This window comes from Archocentrus centrarchus, chromosome 21, assembly GCF_007364275.1.
Source record: "Archocentrus centrarchus isolate MPI-CPG fArcCen1 chromosome 21, fArcCen1, whole genome shotgun sequence".
In the NCBI taxonomy this organism is placed as follows: domain Eukaryota; kingdom Metazoa; phylum Chordata; class Actinopteri; order Cichliformes; family Cichlidae; genus Archocentrus; species Archocentrus centrarchus.
Genome location: NC_044366.1, coordinates 6,286,659 through 6,305,125, shown reverse-complemented (window position 1 = coordinate 6,305,125; position 18,467 = coordinate 6,286,659). Strand labels below are relative to the sequence as shown.

At 40.9% G+C, this 18,467-nt stretch overlaps 1 protein-coding gene across 6 annotated transcripts in view; it reads left to right on the top strand.

The window, feature by feature from the left end:
• The window catches only part of col18a1a (collagen type XVIII alpha 1 chain a), an 82,140-nt gene that overhangs the window by 49,923 nt on the left and 13,750 nt on the right, over positions 1 to 18,467 (top strand). For 5 of the 6 annotated variants that reach the window (XM_030758646.1, XM_030758645.1, XM_030758643.1 and 2 more), the window contains 16 exons: positions 664 to 747; positions 3,279 to 3,350; positions 8,483 to 8,567; positions 10,421 to 10,483; positions 11,367 to 11,491; positions 12,875 to 12,901; positions 13,392 to 13,580; positions 14,169 to 14,195; positions 14,317 to 14,379; positions 14,501 to 14,578; positions 14,661 to 14,711; positions 14,816 to 14,938; positions 15,061 to 15,123; positions 16,118 to 16,162; positions 16,926 to 17,048; positions 18,304 to 18,372. In XM_030758646.1, coding sequence (XP_030614506.1) covers positions 664 to 747; positions 3,279 to 3,350; positions 8,483 to 8,567; positions 10,421 to 10,483; positions 11,367 to 11,491; positions 12,875 to 12,901; positions 13,392 to 13,580; positions 14,169 to 14,195; positions 14,317 to 14,379; positions 14,501 to 14,578; positions 14,661 to 14,711; positions 14,816 to 14,938; positions 15,061 to 15,123; positions 16,118 to 16,162; positions 16,926 to 17,048; positions 18,304 to 18,372 — 1,287 coding nt within the window. The remainder of the gene's footprint in view (positions 1 to 663; positions 748 to 3,278; positions 3,351 to 8,482; positions 8,568 to 10,420; positions 10,484 to 11,366; positions 11,492 to 12,874; positions 12,902 to 13,391; positions 13,581 to 14,168; positions 14,196 to 14,316; positions 14,380 to 14,500; positions 14,579 to 14,660; positions 14,712 to 14,815; positions 14,939 to 15,060; positions 15,124 to 16,117; positions 16,163 to 16,925; positions 17,049 to 18,303; positions 18,373 to 18,467) is intronic. The other variant, XM_030758644.1, reaches the window with a different exon arrangement.

The following is an 18,467-nucleotide window of genomic DNA, read 5'->3' as shown; positions in this document are numbered from 1 at the left end:
AAATTGGATTTTTTAAAATTTATTTATTTTTTTAGCTTTCATCCTTATTATCCATGACTAGCAAAAACATGCTGGAGTAAGAGGTTTTGATCTTCTTGTGAACAAAATCTGAGATTTATTGTGAAAATCTAAAGCACTAAAGATAAAAAGGGACATACCCTGTATAGAAATGTTTCTGAATAGGTCCGTGCAACAACCATTAAAAGTCTGTGGAGGGACAGGGTTAAAATGTCAGAGCTCTTTATCTTCAAAGTTCTCTTAAAAAATCCATTTGACTCTTTTTATTTTTTCCCTCAGGACATAAATGTGTCCTGAAGACGAGTCAACTTCAAATAACTCCACAGCAGAGAGACCACCTCGACATACACAGCTAATGGCCCTTTGATACTCACTCAGATAGCATGAATGCAATCTGAGTGAGTATCCTGTGTGGGAACATGTATCAGATGGTGTGTTTGAGGCACACATAGTGGCACTTAACAGACAGAGACATCAATAGCCCCTCTGATTTTGTGGAAGGGGGAAATTCCCTGAGAAACATACTGTAATTAACCCAAGCTCTGCTTTATGTTTTGGCAGTAGTCCATGTTCTATATGTGAGAAGAAGCGCTGCACTGTTTTGATTATCATCAAACATTTAAACATGTACATGTTTTGCGACAGGGTGTGATCAGTGAGCTGAGAGTGGTGGGAGATCCCTTTGCTGCCAACAGGCACTGTGAAGAGGATGGAGATGACTCAGATATGGTGAGCAACAGCTTATCGCATGCATAATTTATGACTCATTACACGTGACGGAACTTCTGTATTATAGTTACTGAAATTAGAAATGCTGCCAAAAAATTATTATTTTCAATAAACTTCAACCTCTGACTAAACTAAATGTTGGTACGCTCACTAGTCTGCACTAGAAATGCTATTGATTAAACTAATTATTTATACATTATGTTACTGGTTCTAAGATGTTTTAATGGATGCAGTATTCCTTATGCCTGTGATCCAAAGTTATGAACAAGCAAAGTAAAGTGGTATATTGACCAAAGACAGTATAAAAGATGGCTGTAGCTAAGGTGGCGTGACCCAGTGGATTGTGAAGGCCCACTCTGAAGCTTCGAGATGAGTGTTTTCATCACTGCCATCTTGTCGTCTTGAACTCTGATGTGATGAGTAAAGGGTGGATCTAGCTGCTCATTGGCCAAAAGCTTGTCAATTAGTAGGCATTGGCCAAATGACTGAACTCGTATGAGTTTCTGCTCATCAGGAGAGTGATTACAGCGGTCAGGCCCCAGGGCTGTTTTCACATAGACTTCTAGGTCTTTTTTGCAACTACAGGCATCACCCCCTGGTGGCTATTCAATAGAATGCAAGTATAAAGCACTTCAGTGTTGGTTTCACGTTTCAGACCCAATATTGCACGATGTCTCTACATCGATGTTTTATACTGTCTATGTTATGGATGTTAACCTGCGTGGACAGACTGCTCCTGTGGATAATATTATCATTAGCCTCCAAAATAATCTGACATAGTACATGTAAAGTTATGCATAGTCCAAAGTGCCACACATATTAGTTACTTTCAGCTGCTCCCTTATTCATAAGGGGTCGCTACAGTGGGTAGCCCCGTATTTGATTTGGCAGATTTTTTACAGCGGGTGCTCAATGGAAGCTAAAGGATTTATGTCTCCTCCCCTCAAACCAGGGATCTTCCACTTTTGATGTGAATGTGCAAACTACTGCTATTTGATTACTGAAGAATGCTATTAATGGATTAAGTTTTCTGTTAAGATGATATGAGTAGTTTGATTTTTGTCTTATGCTTAAGTAGTAAATTGGTCACCAGAAATATCCCTACAGTGAAGGTGCTGTTCTCACACCAGAATCTCATTGAACACATATTAAATCAAAGCAATGTTACCAACATTAAAGGTCCCGGCGTTCAGCCTATCCCAGCTGCCACAGGGCAAGAAGCGGGGTACACTCTGGACTGGTCGCCACTCTGTCGCAGGGTAACACAGAGAGACAGACAACCGTTTACACTCACCTTCACATCTATGGGCAATTTAGAATCACCAGTTAATCTAAACCCACTAACTAATGGGGCTTTATGGAGCTAATGATAGGTTAATTAACTAGATAAACGCAAGCTCAGTAGTAGACTTTAAAGCTGACAAAATCTAGTTATTGGCCTAAATTCGGAAGCTACCTTATATCTACCAGTCTGAAATCAGAGATTTATTTCAAATCTGTGAATTCTGATAATGGATATATTTCAGTTATAGCCAGCAGTGTTATATGTACACAAGAATGCAAAGAACGACATAGTTAACATCAGACTTGCAGTTGAGTTCTGTTTAAATAAATCCTCAAACTGCTATTTTTAAACAGAAAGGAAATACCAGGCAGCTAAATGGTGGCATAGATGTCCTAAAGTAACACAAGTGATGCTGCAGCTTTAGTTCAGTGTGCAACTTCACTTAAAACCAACAGTAAATCCGTACGAGCACAAAGTTTGAGAGCAGCCTTTCCAGCGCTGACCCTGACCACCCAGACACAAACACAGGTGCCTCGCTGAAGCCCACCAACAGCCATAACTGTTATTTAGTAAAACATTCACAGCTGTTCTGCTCACCCAGAACACCAAAACCATGTCCTTACTGACAGAATCAAATTTAAGACTTTACTGCTTGTTGTCATCAAATCTTTAGATGTTGTTTGGATTAGATGGGGGAAATCACAGGTTTCCAATTTCAGGATGTGCCTTTTATCTCCAATAGCAACGTAACAGCTGTTTCCATGTTTTGACAACACATCAAATACACTGAAATATCAAGAAAGGTTGAACCTAATGGGGATTTACTGTGTGGAGGGTTCATACTGTAAATTATTACAGCAAATATGTATGCATTTGACTTACTGGCATTAATGCATACATAAATTCTGCTTAACATGGAACGTAGCCAAGAAGGCAACATAAATACCAGATTTACAGCAATAAACACGAAATAGTTGACCAAAAGAGGCCACAAACAGTGACGGGGAGCACAGAAAGGAACGAGCTTCTGCTGTTAATGAACACGTGCACACATTTAATTCAAACTCTCCCATAGATTATAGAATTTCTGTACATTAACCAAAATAATTCAGGTAAGGAGTTTATGGACGCATGCCGTTAAAAGAACATTTTCAGGTTTATAATGCTCACAGCACTGAATAAAACCAAGAACATCGTCTTGTTAACAATAAAATGAAGTGTAAAAGTGTATGATCGGTCTCCTCAGGCCTCAGGGGAAGGAAGCGGTTATGTGGAATCCAGACCTCCAAGACCAGAAGTGGAAAGACCCACGTGGACGGTATGGAACAGCTTTTGTATATTCCAGAATTTCTTTATTTTCTGTGAAAGTTTATCTTTGTCACTTTGTTTTCTGTTTGATTGACTGCACTGCTATTTTGCTTATTCTTCCTGATGCACTGTTGTAAACATAATGGATTTTTAATGAGTTTGATTCAAAGCTGTGGCTCAAACGTGCATAAGAATGGTTAATTGCATAATGAGGATTTGAACCGCTGATCAAGTCTGACATGCACACAGTGTATGCAGCCCACTGTGCTCTTGTAAACTTTATCATCCCAGTGTTTAATATACCCCTCGATGTCTCACATTACTCCATATAAGTGAGTAACCACTCATCCCTTGTGGAAGATTAAAAACTGCTGAGTTGACGTCTGGAAAATGAGCTGCTTCTGTAGGATACAAAGGGACGAAGATCTTTTACAAAGAGTTTGCTGTTGTCAGACTGGAACAGAAATGACCTTAGTGAGGAAACTATAGACTGTAAGTACCATAGTCCCAAGGTATAAAATGGAAAGAAAATGTTAAAGTGCCTTAAACCTCTTTGTTTGTAAAGGGCAGCAGAGGTGATTCATGGAACTGATACATTTATGGTCTGAATCATTAGTTTCAAGTCTTATTTAATACAACATTATTTTGTAAATTGGGGTCCCAGTTAGGTTAAAGTAAATAATAAAGAAGAATATGATTTAAAGCATGGCTACCTGGCCAAAATGCCTAACTTGGGATTGATGCATTCCTGGAGGAATGCTCATTGTCTCTGGTTCTCTGGGGCTCTTGCCCTTTGGCCATGGGAGCTCCATCTAGGGTCTCTCTCCTTTCTCCTTTGGGGTGTGTGTGCAGTTATCTTTGGGATGTGTGGCCACAGGTCTTCTGAGCTCCTGGTGGGCTGTGGATGGCCCGGGTTCCCCGGGGTCTTTCCCTGTTTACCTCTAGATCCCAGGGAGCGTCGTTACGGCTTATCACCCTCATTATCGAGTACGTTTCATGACAGAGACACAAATACATTACAGCACAAGACAGCAAGATTGCGTGTGTGTATGTGTATATATATGTGAATATGTTTGTGTGTGTATCTAGCTCTGTCCCATTATCTCTTCTGTTTTTTTTCCTCTCTCTTCTTCTCTTATTCTTTCCTTCCTGTCTGTCAGACCTGGCTGTCATATTCAAAATGAATGAATAAATAAAAGAAAATGACAAACATTAACAAGAGTAGCCTATAGAGCTCTTCATTTCTGATTGTGAAAACTGCCAGACATGACAGGCTAAAAAGAAAAAAAAACAAAAAAACGAGCCCCTGTGAGCAGCACTTGGTGACAGTGGGAAGGAAAATCCCCCTTTTAACAGGAAGAAACCTCCAGCAGAACCAGGCTCAGGGAGAGGGAGGTCTTGTGGTCAGACAAACTCCAATTCTTGTGTATAGCTTTTAATGTTTCACTGTAGTTATCTGGCATTAATGTTACACTTCTATGTGGAGTTATGTCTGGATAACCTTGTAACATGGATCAATCATGGCCACAAACTAGTCTCTTTTGATCTCTTTGCTACAGTATTCACACACGTTTCCTCACATTTACACTCACATGCTTTGGCTCGTCTTTGCTTTCACCCATAAGACTATCTTTTAGTGACTTTCATCATCTCCCTTTTTGTGGCGCTCTCTATCTGTAACCTCTTTGTCTTTCTGTCTTCCTCTCTCTGGTTTCTGTCTCTGTCACTCTCACCTACAGATTCCACAGACACCCACTCACATCTTCCCACTCTCGCAGATAGCCACGCAGGCTAAAAAGGTAGCACAGTTCTCCACCCTGCACCACCGTGTGCCGTGCTCGCGTGCGTTCACTCCCACTCGCAATTATAGTGAAGAGTTAGAAAAACCAGATGTCAATTTGGACTCAATCTGATCCAAGTTAGAGGCCCTCGGCCTCAAGGCTTTGTTATTCTGACTGGTTTCTCAATCAACTGTGTATACAGGAACTGACGGGTGGAAAGAAAGTTGGAGAGGGCAGGCACCTCAAGTCGGAAGTACTTTCATCATTACAGGCCTGCATACTCTGCCTCAGTGCCTTGCAGTGGTTTTTTTTCCCCCCAAGACTTTTACCAGCATCATATAATATATAATGCAATGGAAGAGACAACAGCTGGCATTTAATGTCCACATGCCAGTGTTTTCCATCTGATTATGATAATCTGTTCACACAAAGTATAACTTGCACTCTGCACAATTGTCCAAGTGGTGCAATTTAGGCAAGTCTGGGCAAAGACGAGTTAGACAGGGAGAGTTGTAAAAGTGAGACTTTCCATTTTGTCATCCTGGAATTCATGGTGATAGATGGCAGAGTGAGTCAGTCATCCGTAACGGTGTCACAGCTGGGATTGAAGCGTCCCCTTCAGCATGAAGTCCAAAGAGGAAAGCTGTATAATTACGAGAAACCGTTCTTTGAAAGACTGAAGTTAAGCTTTGTTTATAGATTCTAAATGTGAACAAATGAACACTAATTCCTGAGTTTATCCATGCATATTTCCCACCATTTAAAGTATCTCGGCTCAATAAACATGCACATAAGTTTTCAATTGCTCAACAAGGAAACCACGAACCTGTGAAAAACCATTTTATATTCAGAAGGGAGAATACAGTGAATTTAGACTGATTCACTTAAAAAACCCAAGTCACGTAATCAGGTTAAGCAGCGAAGATAAGAATCTGCTACTCCAACATGTCGCATTTCTGCAGAAAAGCTTTTGTTTGCAGTCGGGTCGTAATGAGATTTAGCGCCGTTTTGGTGAATTGTTTGTTTAGATAATTTCTTCTTTTTCTCCTAAATCTGATTCCTCTGTTGCCCAGCACCCTGTTTGGTGCAGTTTCTAAACAGATAGACTGGCCAACCACAAATATGTGCAGATTTCAAGATGTTTTTTTCTGGGATACTTTAGAGGGCATGTGCTGGAAGGGGGTGGGGGGGTTGCACTGCTGTGGAGGTGGAATATGTTCCTTGCTGAGGGAGCTGCATACCTGCACTTAGATTCAGGGGGTTGTCTGCTTCAGATCCATCAACACTATGCTCTAAATGAGCCTCCCACCCATCATCCCCTACTATGATGGATCCGTAAGGGGGTGAACAAGTCCGGCATTCTCCATCACATTAATACAGTTTAGAAGAGTCAATAAGGGGTCCAGCCAGATTCTTGGCATAGTCATTGCTGTGAAACACAGTGGGAAGAAATTTGTCCCAGAGAGGAAAGTGGTTAATAATCAACAATGGCATCACTCTCCCACATTCTTCACCCCACTCCCCTCTTGAATTTCTCAGGTGACCGTCTGAGGTGTGTCACCGGTGAAGAATGAGCCAAAGAGAGGGAGTATTCATGTTATTTCCTGTGGCTTTGGGAGCATTACTGACCTCACCTCACCTTTAATTGTTCCTGTTGTGTCTCTTAAGGCTTGCTGATTTTAGTAACATAAGATTGTTGGCAGACTGCATGTTGTCTTTTCTTTTTCCAAAAAACCCACTGACAGTAAGTGATTGAAGGGACAAAAGCATAACGATTTTAATAATTATCCTTGCCTGGGAGCAGTTTGCCAGCTTTTATAAATGTACTCAAACAAAAGCTACTAAAGAGCTAGTTAATGATGGAGATTTGGAATTATTCAAAGCTGAGAAACTGTCTAAATTAGAGACAATTACTGCATTTAATTTACAGAGAAGGCAGAGCTGCGTGTGCGCTCAGTTAAGACTGAGATAGACGGATAGAAATGCAATCCTTAACAGCAGCAGTTCTCTGTGATATTTGTGTCGCTGAGGCTGATTTTCATGTTATCTGCAATTATCTGTTTGAAGAACTTTGATTTGTTGTTGACGATCTGAAGGTCATATGTTAATGTGACTCTTTTAATCAGCTTTTTAATCCTTCATGAATCAACACCTCATTCCAGGAGTGACAGTTTGGTCTGTTAGACACGATTTCTGTAGTTTTCCTTCTGCATTAACTGTTTAGGAATTCCAGCCAGTTTTAAACACAAGCCCCCATTTTCAGAGGCTCAAAAGTAACTGCAGAAACTAACATACGGGATTTGTTTTTAAAACCTGAATGGAAATCTTTAAAGTCAATTTCTGCCTGAAGGCTAGACTCCATGGACATCACCATGTTGTCTTCTCCCTTGAGATGCCATGCCAGGCCTTTACTGCAGCCGCCTCCAGTTGCTGCTTCTTTGTGGGTCTTTGTCTTCAGTAACTGAAAAGCATGCGCTGTTGGGTTCAGATCAGGTGACTGACTTTGCTGTCAAGAATATCCGATTTCTTTGTCTTGAGAAACTCTCGTGTTGCTTTTGCAGCTTGCTTTGGATCATTATCCATTTGCACTGTGAAGTGCTGTCTGAGCTAAGCAGAGTGTCGCCCTGCACACTTCACAATTCCTCCTGCTGCTTCTATCAGCAGTCACATCGTCAATAAACACTAGTGGCCCAGCCATACCTGGCAGCCATACGTGCCTTTTAGATGTTTTCAGTCAAAGTCTAATCTGGTTTTCACGTTCTTGCATGTTGCATGTTGGAAAGTTGTGTTGCAGCAGCATCAGGATGACATAAACACACTCATCCAGTTGAGTGTGATGGGCTGTGGGTTGTTTCTTGTTAGCAGATGCGATCTGCAACCAGTGCCCAGGCATGAGATCTCTGACGGCGATTAACACATAAACGGCATTTACACTGCTCTACAACAAAAGCAGTTTGCCAGTAAATGAAGGAAAATCTGGTGCTGGGTCTCAAACACAGAAAGCACATGTTGACGCAATTATGTTTTTCAAAAGGATTGATGTAGAGCTGGGAAACAGTTTTGTTAGTTATTAAGAGAGTTTTGGCTGCACAGTCTGTAAACATTAATGCAGAAGAATGGCACAGCAGTACCGAAACATGAGTCATTTTGGTTGGGATTGTTTGGCATCAGTGTTAACAAGGAGAACTTTTTTTCCCAAGCTGCAGTATTTTTTTTTTCCCAGGGCCCTTCAGTGTGCTCAATGGAGGTAACTGAGCCATGAAATCTATGAAATCTAGTTTATTGCAGCTTCCAGTAAATGTCACCTCCCTGCCCTTTTTAAATATGTATCTCTGCCTGTTGTGTGATTATCTTTCTGCAGACTTCTCGTCCAAATTTAAGGCCCATTCCACAACCACCAATGACCAGGAATGAGCACAAGGAGTTATTCACTGCAAGACAGACTGGTGAGTTTATGTGGAAACTGACTTAATCCTATTTATTTTGTATAGTTTTTTTTTCTTTTCTTAAACATAGAAACCCAATCAGTTCATGTTTTCATGCAAGCCCTATGTTTTTACATAGACTTTGAACCAGCCCCTAGCTAATGTCGGTGTCTTTAATAAATTTATCATTTTACTGTCAGAGATGGAAAATAAATGCTATAGTTACACATGCTGACACAAGCTCACCTGTTGGGTATAACTAGGAGTTTTATGGCTGAGTTCATATTCGTTAAGTGTGCATAGCTGAGCGAGTCAAAGCTTGTTATAAACAGATTTGCTGACAAATGTCTCCATCTAGTGGACAACATGAGTAATCCAATATGGAGGCTGGGTTATTTCTCCTTTGAGCATGTGAGATACTACTAGTTTATAAGAATCTATTATTTCCTTCTGCTGCTGGTACTAATTTCTTATTTTTAACAGGTGTGAAGAGAAAACCGTAAACAGTGTGGAGAATGTGAAACTAATTTATGGCTTCATATCCCATACTTGTGTTACAAATGAGCACGGTGTAGAGTGGGGCAGATGACATTAGTAAAATAAAAATACATCTGTGAAAGTAAACTAACATAACAACTAGAGCAGAGCAATGCACAGCTACAGTCAGTTCCTGCATGTGGATGCTAATCTGCAGGCTGCACTGCTGTTAGTCGCACTGAGAGTGCTTTCTAGTTAATTAGTCTAAATTTACATTTAATTTCTTTAGAAATCAGCAGTTACGGAGAGCCTACCTTCTAATCATACATTCTTGTTGGAAAACCTGACTTGTTGTCACTGAGGACATCAGCCACAGACTGTATATAAAAGATGGATATAGCCGAAGTGATGTCACAATTTTTTAAGAGCCAGAAGTTACGACATCTGAGAGAGAAACGAGTGCTAATCTGTCGGCTGAGCTTTGATTGCGCTCTGTTGCGGACACAGGTTCAGGCGATGGGTCCACATGGTTACAAATAACAGGCAGGCATGCAGACACCTGTGTGATGACAACATTTACATCACTCGGACTCCAGTGGATCCTAGCAGACTTGAGGATGCAGAAAGTATAACTGAGACCTTAAACTATATGTGGACAGCACACAGACACACATACATCGTCTAATTAGTGCAGAGTAACAGACTAATAAAATGTTCAGCACAAACAGCTTGGATATTCTGGATCTCACTGCAAACTATCATTTTAGAAATGCTCTAAAAGGCACCAACAGCACAAACAAAGTCATGAGCTCAGCTACTCGAATTGGCTCCTGCCTCCATCTGGACACTTGACTAGGAGTTAGTGATGGCCACATCCCCTACCTCCAGTATCCACTTAACTAACTACTAACACTTAACTAGTTACCCCTCATTTAATACTGCTTGGTGTCACCATTTACAGTTTAATGAGCTCAGCTCTTAAACCGTGCATACTGACCTCTGGGGCATTTTTGTGTAGTATGCTACAATACGTTACTTCAGTTCAGCCAAAAGAAGAGCTCCGCTTTTCTTTCTTTTTTTTTGAGTTATTGAAATATCACTGTTCAGATTACTAAACACTCAAAAAACACAGTATATTGTTAGTGTAATAATGCCCAAGCCTAACCATCCTCGCATTTTCAAGTAGGGTGCACATCAGTGCATGTCAAAGCATTATGTTACTGCTGGCTCTGGTTTAAACTCACTCTTGCACAGAATGGTAGTAAGACAAAAAGTGTCCCCGTATCACCACAAACAAAATGAAAAAAGGGTTTGGGTCAAGTCCCCAAAGCTTCTGTGTGCCTGACTTTAAATATTCTGGAAACTTTTATTTACACTGTCTTTTGTATTGTATTCAGCAAGTGACTCCCAGTACGTTTCACTTTCTGTGGAGTCCAGCCCTGTTCTTCATGGGCCACAAGGTGGGAGTTTAAAAAACAAACACAGACGAAGCATCCATATTGTCCCTTCTGCTCTCTGTCCTGATGTTCTGCTTATGTCATGTGTAGTCCTTAAGCCGGATTTCACATTAAAAATGCATACAGGCATAGCAATGCATGCATATGTGTAAATGCTTTGCTTTAATGAAGCGTGGTTGAAATGTTAAAACTGGCCATTTATGGCTGTGGTGCTCTGAAAAACTAAATTCATGGGGACAAATAGAAGACCTAAGAGTACATAAGCAAAGAGGTGTGTGTGTGTGTGTGTGTGAGAGTGAGTCAGTGAGTGTGTGTGTATGGGGGGGGATCCTATTTTGGTAAATGTTCACATGGATATTTTACTAAATGCAAGAATTGAACAAGCGTGCAGGAACAGTTGCTTATTGATTTGCGCTGCTAACGCTGTTACATGTGATATTATTTTGCTCCATGCTGATTTCTCCTTTATTTGCATGTTTTTTGTTTTTTTCTTGAGAGTAAAATATTGAAGATGTTCTTGCAGTGGACATCATTTTGCTGTGCATGTTAGTGTTAAAAGTGATACTTCATACTCAAAATGAGAAGAGTCTGAGGTCAAACCAGGTCACACCTGGTTTGTGGTGTTTGTGCATGTGGGTGTGCGGTAGGTATTCAGTGACCACCATTAAACCTTTACATGGCTGCAAATTATGGCTGTGCGCACACACAGATTTGTGCTCCATCAGGGAAAAAGTCATTTTCTTTCACTCCTTCCTTCTTTTCTTTTGGGAACAGGAAATGTCCTGTTTTATTGTTTGGGATGTGGGATACAATCATTAATCATTTCTGAAAGCTTTTCATGAGGATATTAATGAGTCTGTCCTCTGTTGTTGTTTTCTCGGGCCAGTTGGGGCTAAAGGAGAGAAGGGCGACAAAGGGGACAGAGGAGAGAAGGGAGACGGGGGTCCAGTTGGGCCAAAGGGAGAAGCAGGCTCTGGCTCCAGCTCACCGGGTGGATCCCGCGGAGAGAAGGTCTGGACTCCATTACATTTTTCAGCCTTTATTTTGGATAAAATCATTTTTGTCCCCTTGTTATCCACTTGCTATATTGGGATGTATTGGGAAGGCCTGAAAGTTTCTTATTTAAGGCTTCCTACTGAAGGATACGCTGGGTAAGTTCAGGGGTCATCAGTGACGGCACAACAACAAACACACTCATTATTCTGTGTTTGCAAAATGTGTGTTTGGAGAAAAGTGGTTTTTGGGTTATAAAGTTTTTTTTAACTATTAGAGAGGTGACACTTCTTGACATCAGCTTTATTTGTTAATGTTAGTCATGTGTGGTCCACTGTGATGTTTCAACTGCAGAGAAAGATAAAATCTGAACGCTCTCATGGCCTCACTCTGTGTGCTTAAATCACAGAATGTCCTGAGCTGTGGATGAATGAAGCATACAGTAGTGTATTTCCCCCCTTGTGTTTCATGTGAGTCACACAAAATGCTACTAAGGGCCACAGATGGCCCCCCAAAGGTCCCACTTTAAGAACCCTGGAGTTCATTGGAACAAATGAGGATCGCAGTGAAAAAGATTTAGTAAAAACTATCCCAAAGGATCACTAGAGGGAACTGCAAATTCTAATTTAATATAATATGAACACATTATATACAATATTACATATTATTGTTTGGCCGGTTTGTGCTACTGGCAAACTGATATACTAAATCACACTGAGAAAAGTAAAACAATAACAATAAATAAATAAAAAAAATAGAGGTGCTAGATGTTCATATGGTAAAAATGGTTCATTTTAGCTTATTGCTAGGTGGTTCCTTGGTAACCTGAGGGCATCATACTATATAATAAAATATAATTAAACTTTTATGGATATAAATGTCATTTTAATTTCACCAAAACAACAGGATGCTTTTGTAAGTTTCTATTTCACCCATAAAAACAGGACATTTTAGCCTGTTGATAAATGGTTGCTAGGCAACATGGTGATGTAATTTGATATAGATAAGAACCTTCAGGGGCCTGAGAGATGTACCTGTGTGCCATGTTTGGCCGCTAAACCTCTGATGGAGTTTGCAGACAAAGAAACAAGCACACACAGAGATTCTGAGAATTTTATTCTGAAAGAAAATCACATTTGTGTTCTTATATTATAATAATGAGGGTCAAACTGCATCTTCCACAATTACAGCTGAAAATGGGAAAATCTAAATGAATGTATTGATTTCATTATCTTCTGACACGAGACAAAATCAACAAGTGCACTAATCCAAACATGCACACAGGCAGAACTGGGAAATCGCATTCCCATAGAACACTGACACGCAGCAACTGAGATATGAAATGAAGTTAAAATAGAAAAATTTTGTTGCTGACTTTACTGTCACCTCTTCTTTTTTCAGGGAGAACCTGGGACAAAGGGAGAAAAGGTAAATAACAGATTTGGATAACTTTTGGCTCCTTGATTTGGATCTCATATAATGAGTCTAAACTACTAAATTAAATGGTTTTGCCTGTTCTTTGTGGTCCATCGGGTGGACAGCTCTACTTCAAAACCTCCCAGCATGCATCAGATTTCCGCTGACACATGTAGGCTTTTATGCAGTGTTTTGGCTCAGAAGATGTTGCCGTACAAATGAAGTCTCATTCATGCACGCTGGCTATAGAGTTCTTATGTTACAAGCTCTTTCTTTTGGTTGTGTCAAATAAGCAAATTCAAAAAACAGGGGTGAATGTTCACCCAGTCCTAATCCTAGAAGGGTCACCAGATCCGCTGGATGTTGAGGGGTCCTAATTGTGGCTTCCCTAGTTGTTATCACCCAGAAAAATGTTACTGATGTACTTTAGAAAGACAGACACTGTTTTAATTTTTCCGGCATAATCACATCCTCAGTAAACACTGATGCTTTCTACTTCTAGGGCAGTGCAGGCTTTGGCTATCAAGGTCAAAAAGGTGAGCCAGGCCCGCCTGGACCCCCCGGTCCTCCAGGATCTGCACCCGAGAACGCAGCTGGCAGTGACGGCGCAGTTGTTTCGAGAGTTCCTGGACCCAGAGGGCCACCTGGACCACCGGGTCCCCAGGGCCCTGCAGGAACTGATGGAGAGCCAGTTAGTAGACTCAAGATTATCAGCTTACTTGAAAACACTAAACACAACAAATGTGCTTTTATTGTTCAGTTGACTTTACTGTGTTTGTCACAGCATGCATGTAAGCCTCATTCAGTGTTTTCAAATATGATTTTCTTCCTTTTGAAGAGGTTGGATATATGGTGGCTGAGCGCCCAAAGCACTGAAACTTCAGAAAACACCATTTGGATAGATTTCAAGGAGCAGTGTGTAGAATTTAGCAGTGACTTTACACATTGCAGCCAACTGAAGAGCCCTCATCTAAACTTGGGCCTTCCAAGCATGTAGGATAACCTGCAATGGCTGCAAAAATACAGAAAAGACCCTCTTTCAAATCAGTGTTTGCTTTGTCCATTCTGGGGGACATTTCTCTGTAGGTAACAGAAACACAGGGGTCCCTATTCCCCAGTGATTACACACTGATGAAAACTAATGAAAAAGAATTGAATTTCTGTCAATAAATCAGTCTAAATCCTACACACAGGACCCTGAACTGAAAACTGTGGCCAAGTTGATTTATTTATATACGAGCCTAACTTCTAACTCATGTTCTTTATTTCAATCTTGCAGGGTGATCCTGGTGAGGATGGAAAAACTGTAAGTTTTCTTTTTTAATAATACATGACTTTAAATACAGAATAGATTTATGTCTTTGCTTTTCTTTGTAGAAACCTCATGACACCTCAAGTGCCCTAACATTCTAATTTTCTCAACACAGGGTCCTCAAGGACCTCCAGGCTTCCCAGGAACCCCAGGAGACTCTGGACCTAAAGGAGAGAAGGTTAGAAACACAGAGTAATGGGAAAGAAGGGGGAAAAAGCAGAAGCTGCAAAAATAATTATGTTGAAAGGACATCTCTGCTGTGGACACCTGCCTTGTTTTAAGGAGTTTTGTACCTACAGGGAGACCGTGGAGAAGGTCATCCCGGCCCCAGGGGACCTCCAGGTCCTCCAGGACCTCCTGGAGCAGGATTCAGATCTGTGAGTTATTCTTGGTCCCAGTCACATGCTGCTTAATGATAGGATGGTCTCTTAAATACAACTGATTCCAAATATGTTTCAGACCTTTGAGGATATGGAGGCCTCGGGATTCCCTGATCTAGAATCTATTCGGGTGAGAAAAATGAAAACGTTACCTCTCTAATTACCATTGTTTTAGTTTCTGCGTAGGTGAAAGTCTAATTTAATACTTTTGAATGTTTATTTTTCTTAATGTAGGGACTGCCAGGTCCCCCGGGCCCCCCCGGACCTCCTGGTCCTCCTGGCCCCTCTACAGCTGAAAGAGCATCGAGTTCTGCAGCATTTGGACCACCTGGAAAAGATGGGGCACCCGGTCAACCTGTAAGTGTCAAGCTGTAAATAAAATACTCAAACTAAATACTCAAACTGTCTGAAGTAACTACTCAACTACTACTCAACTAATCAAATAAATGCCTGTCTGAACCTAATCTTTTGGCCTCTAGGGCTTGCCTGGCATACCGGGTACTGATGGCAATCCTGGAGCTCCTGGTCCCAAGGGGGAGAAGGTAATGATTTTATGAACATCACTATTTCTTCTCTAAGAACTAAAGCTGATATTTAACATCCCCTGAACTAAAACAGCATTGTATAATGTGTAATGAACACTAAGTGTGCAGTAGCTGCTGGTGTTGAAATAACAAAAACAAAACTTGACATCCAGAGGGAAATGCAATAAAACACTATTGAGCTATGCTAACTAGCTTCGATTTTCCCAGTGGAAGCTAATAGGTAGCTTGAGCTTTGGTGACACAGTGTGCAGTGGACAGCAAGAAGGTCCTGGGTTTCTGGGGCCAAGAAGTGAAGGTGTGCATCTCTGGGTACCCCAGCTTCCTGCCACTAATTTATTAACTGCCAGTTCTAAATTGGCCATTGGCGTGAATGTGAGTATGAATTGTTTTCTGGTTCCCTGTTAACCCTGCACGGTGGCGCAGTGGTTAGCACTGTTGCCTCATAGCAAGAAGGTCCTGGGTTTGAATGGCCATGGCCATGTTCTCTCCGGGTACTCCAGCTTAGTTTAACTGGTGATTCCCATAGGTGACATCCCACAGTCATGAATGGGAGTGTGAATGGTTGTCTGTCTTTCTGAGTTAGCTCTGCCACAGGCTGGCAACCTGTCCAGGGTGCCCCTGGATTGGATAAGCAGAAAAGAATGGATGGACTCGACTGAGTTGACCACCGGGAGCAAAGGATACTGTTGTCTGACATATGACACAAACGCTGCTCATTTCACTCAGAAACATTAGAGATGGGAAATATGAAAAGTTAACCATGCAACTCATATGCTTAAATGTCCACCAGCTACAAGCTGCTAAGCGAAGGGGGAGGAGTGAACTGCTTGATCTTTGGACAGTGCATTAGAGGCACAGTATATCTACAGCTGGCTTTAGATTGTTTTAAAGAAAAAAAAAGTTCTTTGATTTTACACAAAAGGAAGGAAAATTCAAGCTTCAGTTCAGCTTTAAATGGTGTTTTCAAATGTCATTGTGTTTCCTACAACAGGGTGATGCAGGCGAGCTGGGTCTTCCAGGAGCAATTGGAGAAAAGGTGCCAATTCATGACCTAATTTGTTTTCTCTTTTTCCTTTTTTAAAATTTTACTTCAAAGTTGCTGTCATTTTTTTTCTACTATAACCAAATGTAAGGTGCTCTTGATATAACTGCCCTAGTAGATACAAAATATTCAGAGAGAATCTTAAGAAGGTAAATAAATTTCCAAGTTGATGGCATGCTTTTGGGATACTACAGGTATATATAAAGGTGCCCACAGGATAACCAGAATGTCATATCATCCTTCTAAAACTTTTCCTATTCCTTTCATTTCCTCAGCTAAGTTCCTACTTTTCTTTTCTCACCAATCTGCTGCCTCACTATTTATCCTCCTCCTACTCTCCTAAGCCTTCCCTTCTGCAGGTAACTGGGCTCCAGCATGTCAGCCATCAAAGGGGATTTGTGTCGTCTAACAATATGCAAATGTCTGTCAAATGCTGTCAGTTGCAGACTTGACTTTAAGTCTAATCTGGATGTGTTTTATTTAACATATTTTGACATCTAAATTTAGTCCCAGGACAGTGAGCATGGGTTTTGTGCAAAACAGCGTGTATTATAACGATGTGTGCTTTTACTCATAACTGAGGACTGCATGTTTATTTTTGGAGAATACATGAAGTTACTGATAATTAATGTAATTAATAATTAGATTGTATATTTTAAAGACACATTATCATGGCTTTATGCACTTTACAAAGATTCAATACTTTAAGTACTTAAAGTATTGAATCTTTGTACTTACTTTTATTTTTGTCCTACAGGGTGCTCAAGGAGACCGTGGTTTACCAGGACCTCAAGGACAGGCCGGATTAGCGGGTCTGCCTGGACCTAGGGGACCAGTTGGGCCCCCTGGACCTCCTGGACCAAGTTATCATGTTGGTTTTGTAAGTAATCATTTAAGGGTTTAGTGAAAGATTTGTTGTGTCTGTGAAAGTTAACAGCAGGTGACTTATGACAAATTATTTTGGAATTTTTATGGATAGGGTTTCTAGGTGTACCCAAGTGGCAAATGGTCTCACCTCTCTGCTTTTTGCAGATGAAGTGGTTCTTCTGGCTTCATCAGGAAGTGACCTCCAGCTTACACTGGGGCAATTCATAGCCAAGTGTGAAGCAGTAGAAATGAGAAATAGCTCCTCCAAGTCTGAGGACATGGTTCTCAACAGAAAAAGGGTGGAGTGCCCACTCTGGGCTGCCCAGAGTGGAGGAGTTTAAGTATCTCCAATGGTGTCGGCAGCGATACAGATGCTACACCAACCTATTGTGAAAATGAAACTTTCGATTTACTGGTTGATTAAAGTTCCCTCGCCTATGGCCACAAGCTCTGGGTAGTGACTGAAAAAATAAGAGTGTGGATACAAGTGATGGGAAAGAGCTTCCTCCATAGGGTATCTGGGCTCTTCCTTATTAAAAGGAGGGGCTCCGCTTCTGCTCCACATTGCAAGGTGTCATCTGACGTGGTTCAGGTATCTAATCAGAATGACTCCTGTGCATCTCGTACGTGAGGTGTTTCAGGCATGGCCTGCTGGGAAGCGTCACCAGGACACGCGCTTGGCTGGCTTGGGAATTCCTCGGTGGCCCCCTTGAACCTCTCCCTCCCCAGACAGGGAGGTCTAGGTTTCTCTGCTTAGACTGCTGCCCTCATGACCTGGTCACAGATAAGCGGTAGAAAATGGATGGCTGAATGTACATATATTTATTTACACACATATGTGATGAGCATATAAAGTAAAAATACTATTTGCTAGGAACTTTTTGACCAGTCTTCAGAGAGTGCCCTTCCCCCACCCCCAAACCACGCTCAAATTATTGCAGTTATGACAGACTTGTGACATGCTGACTTTACCACGTGCCTTTTGTAGTCAATTTTTTTTAAGAGTTCCACAGGAAATGGCAATAAATAGTGACATAAAATATTGTTTTAATAACATAGCTTTAAATATTTTTAGAACTGAATGACTATCAGAGTATTGGAAAATCATAACCATGCATAATAGATGTAGAGAAGTAAAGCTGAAGCACAGTATGAACTACATTGAGTACTGATCACTGAGGTAGATTATTTGGGGAATAGGTTATGAAAAGAAAAATATTTAATCTTAAAAGCAAAACATTTGTTTTGTTTTTTTTTGGGATTTGAAGGATGACATGGAGGGCTCTGGTGCTGGTTTCAATGGACTTCCTGGTGTCAGAGGACCAGATGGGATACAGGTACCTATGTTCTTACTGACTTTGGAACAAAATGTATAACATTTAACTTTAGAGTAAAAAATTTAAATAAACGAGAGTAGTAGTCCAAAATATCC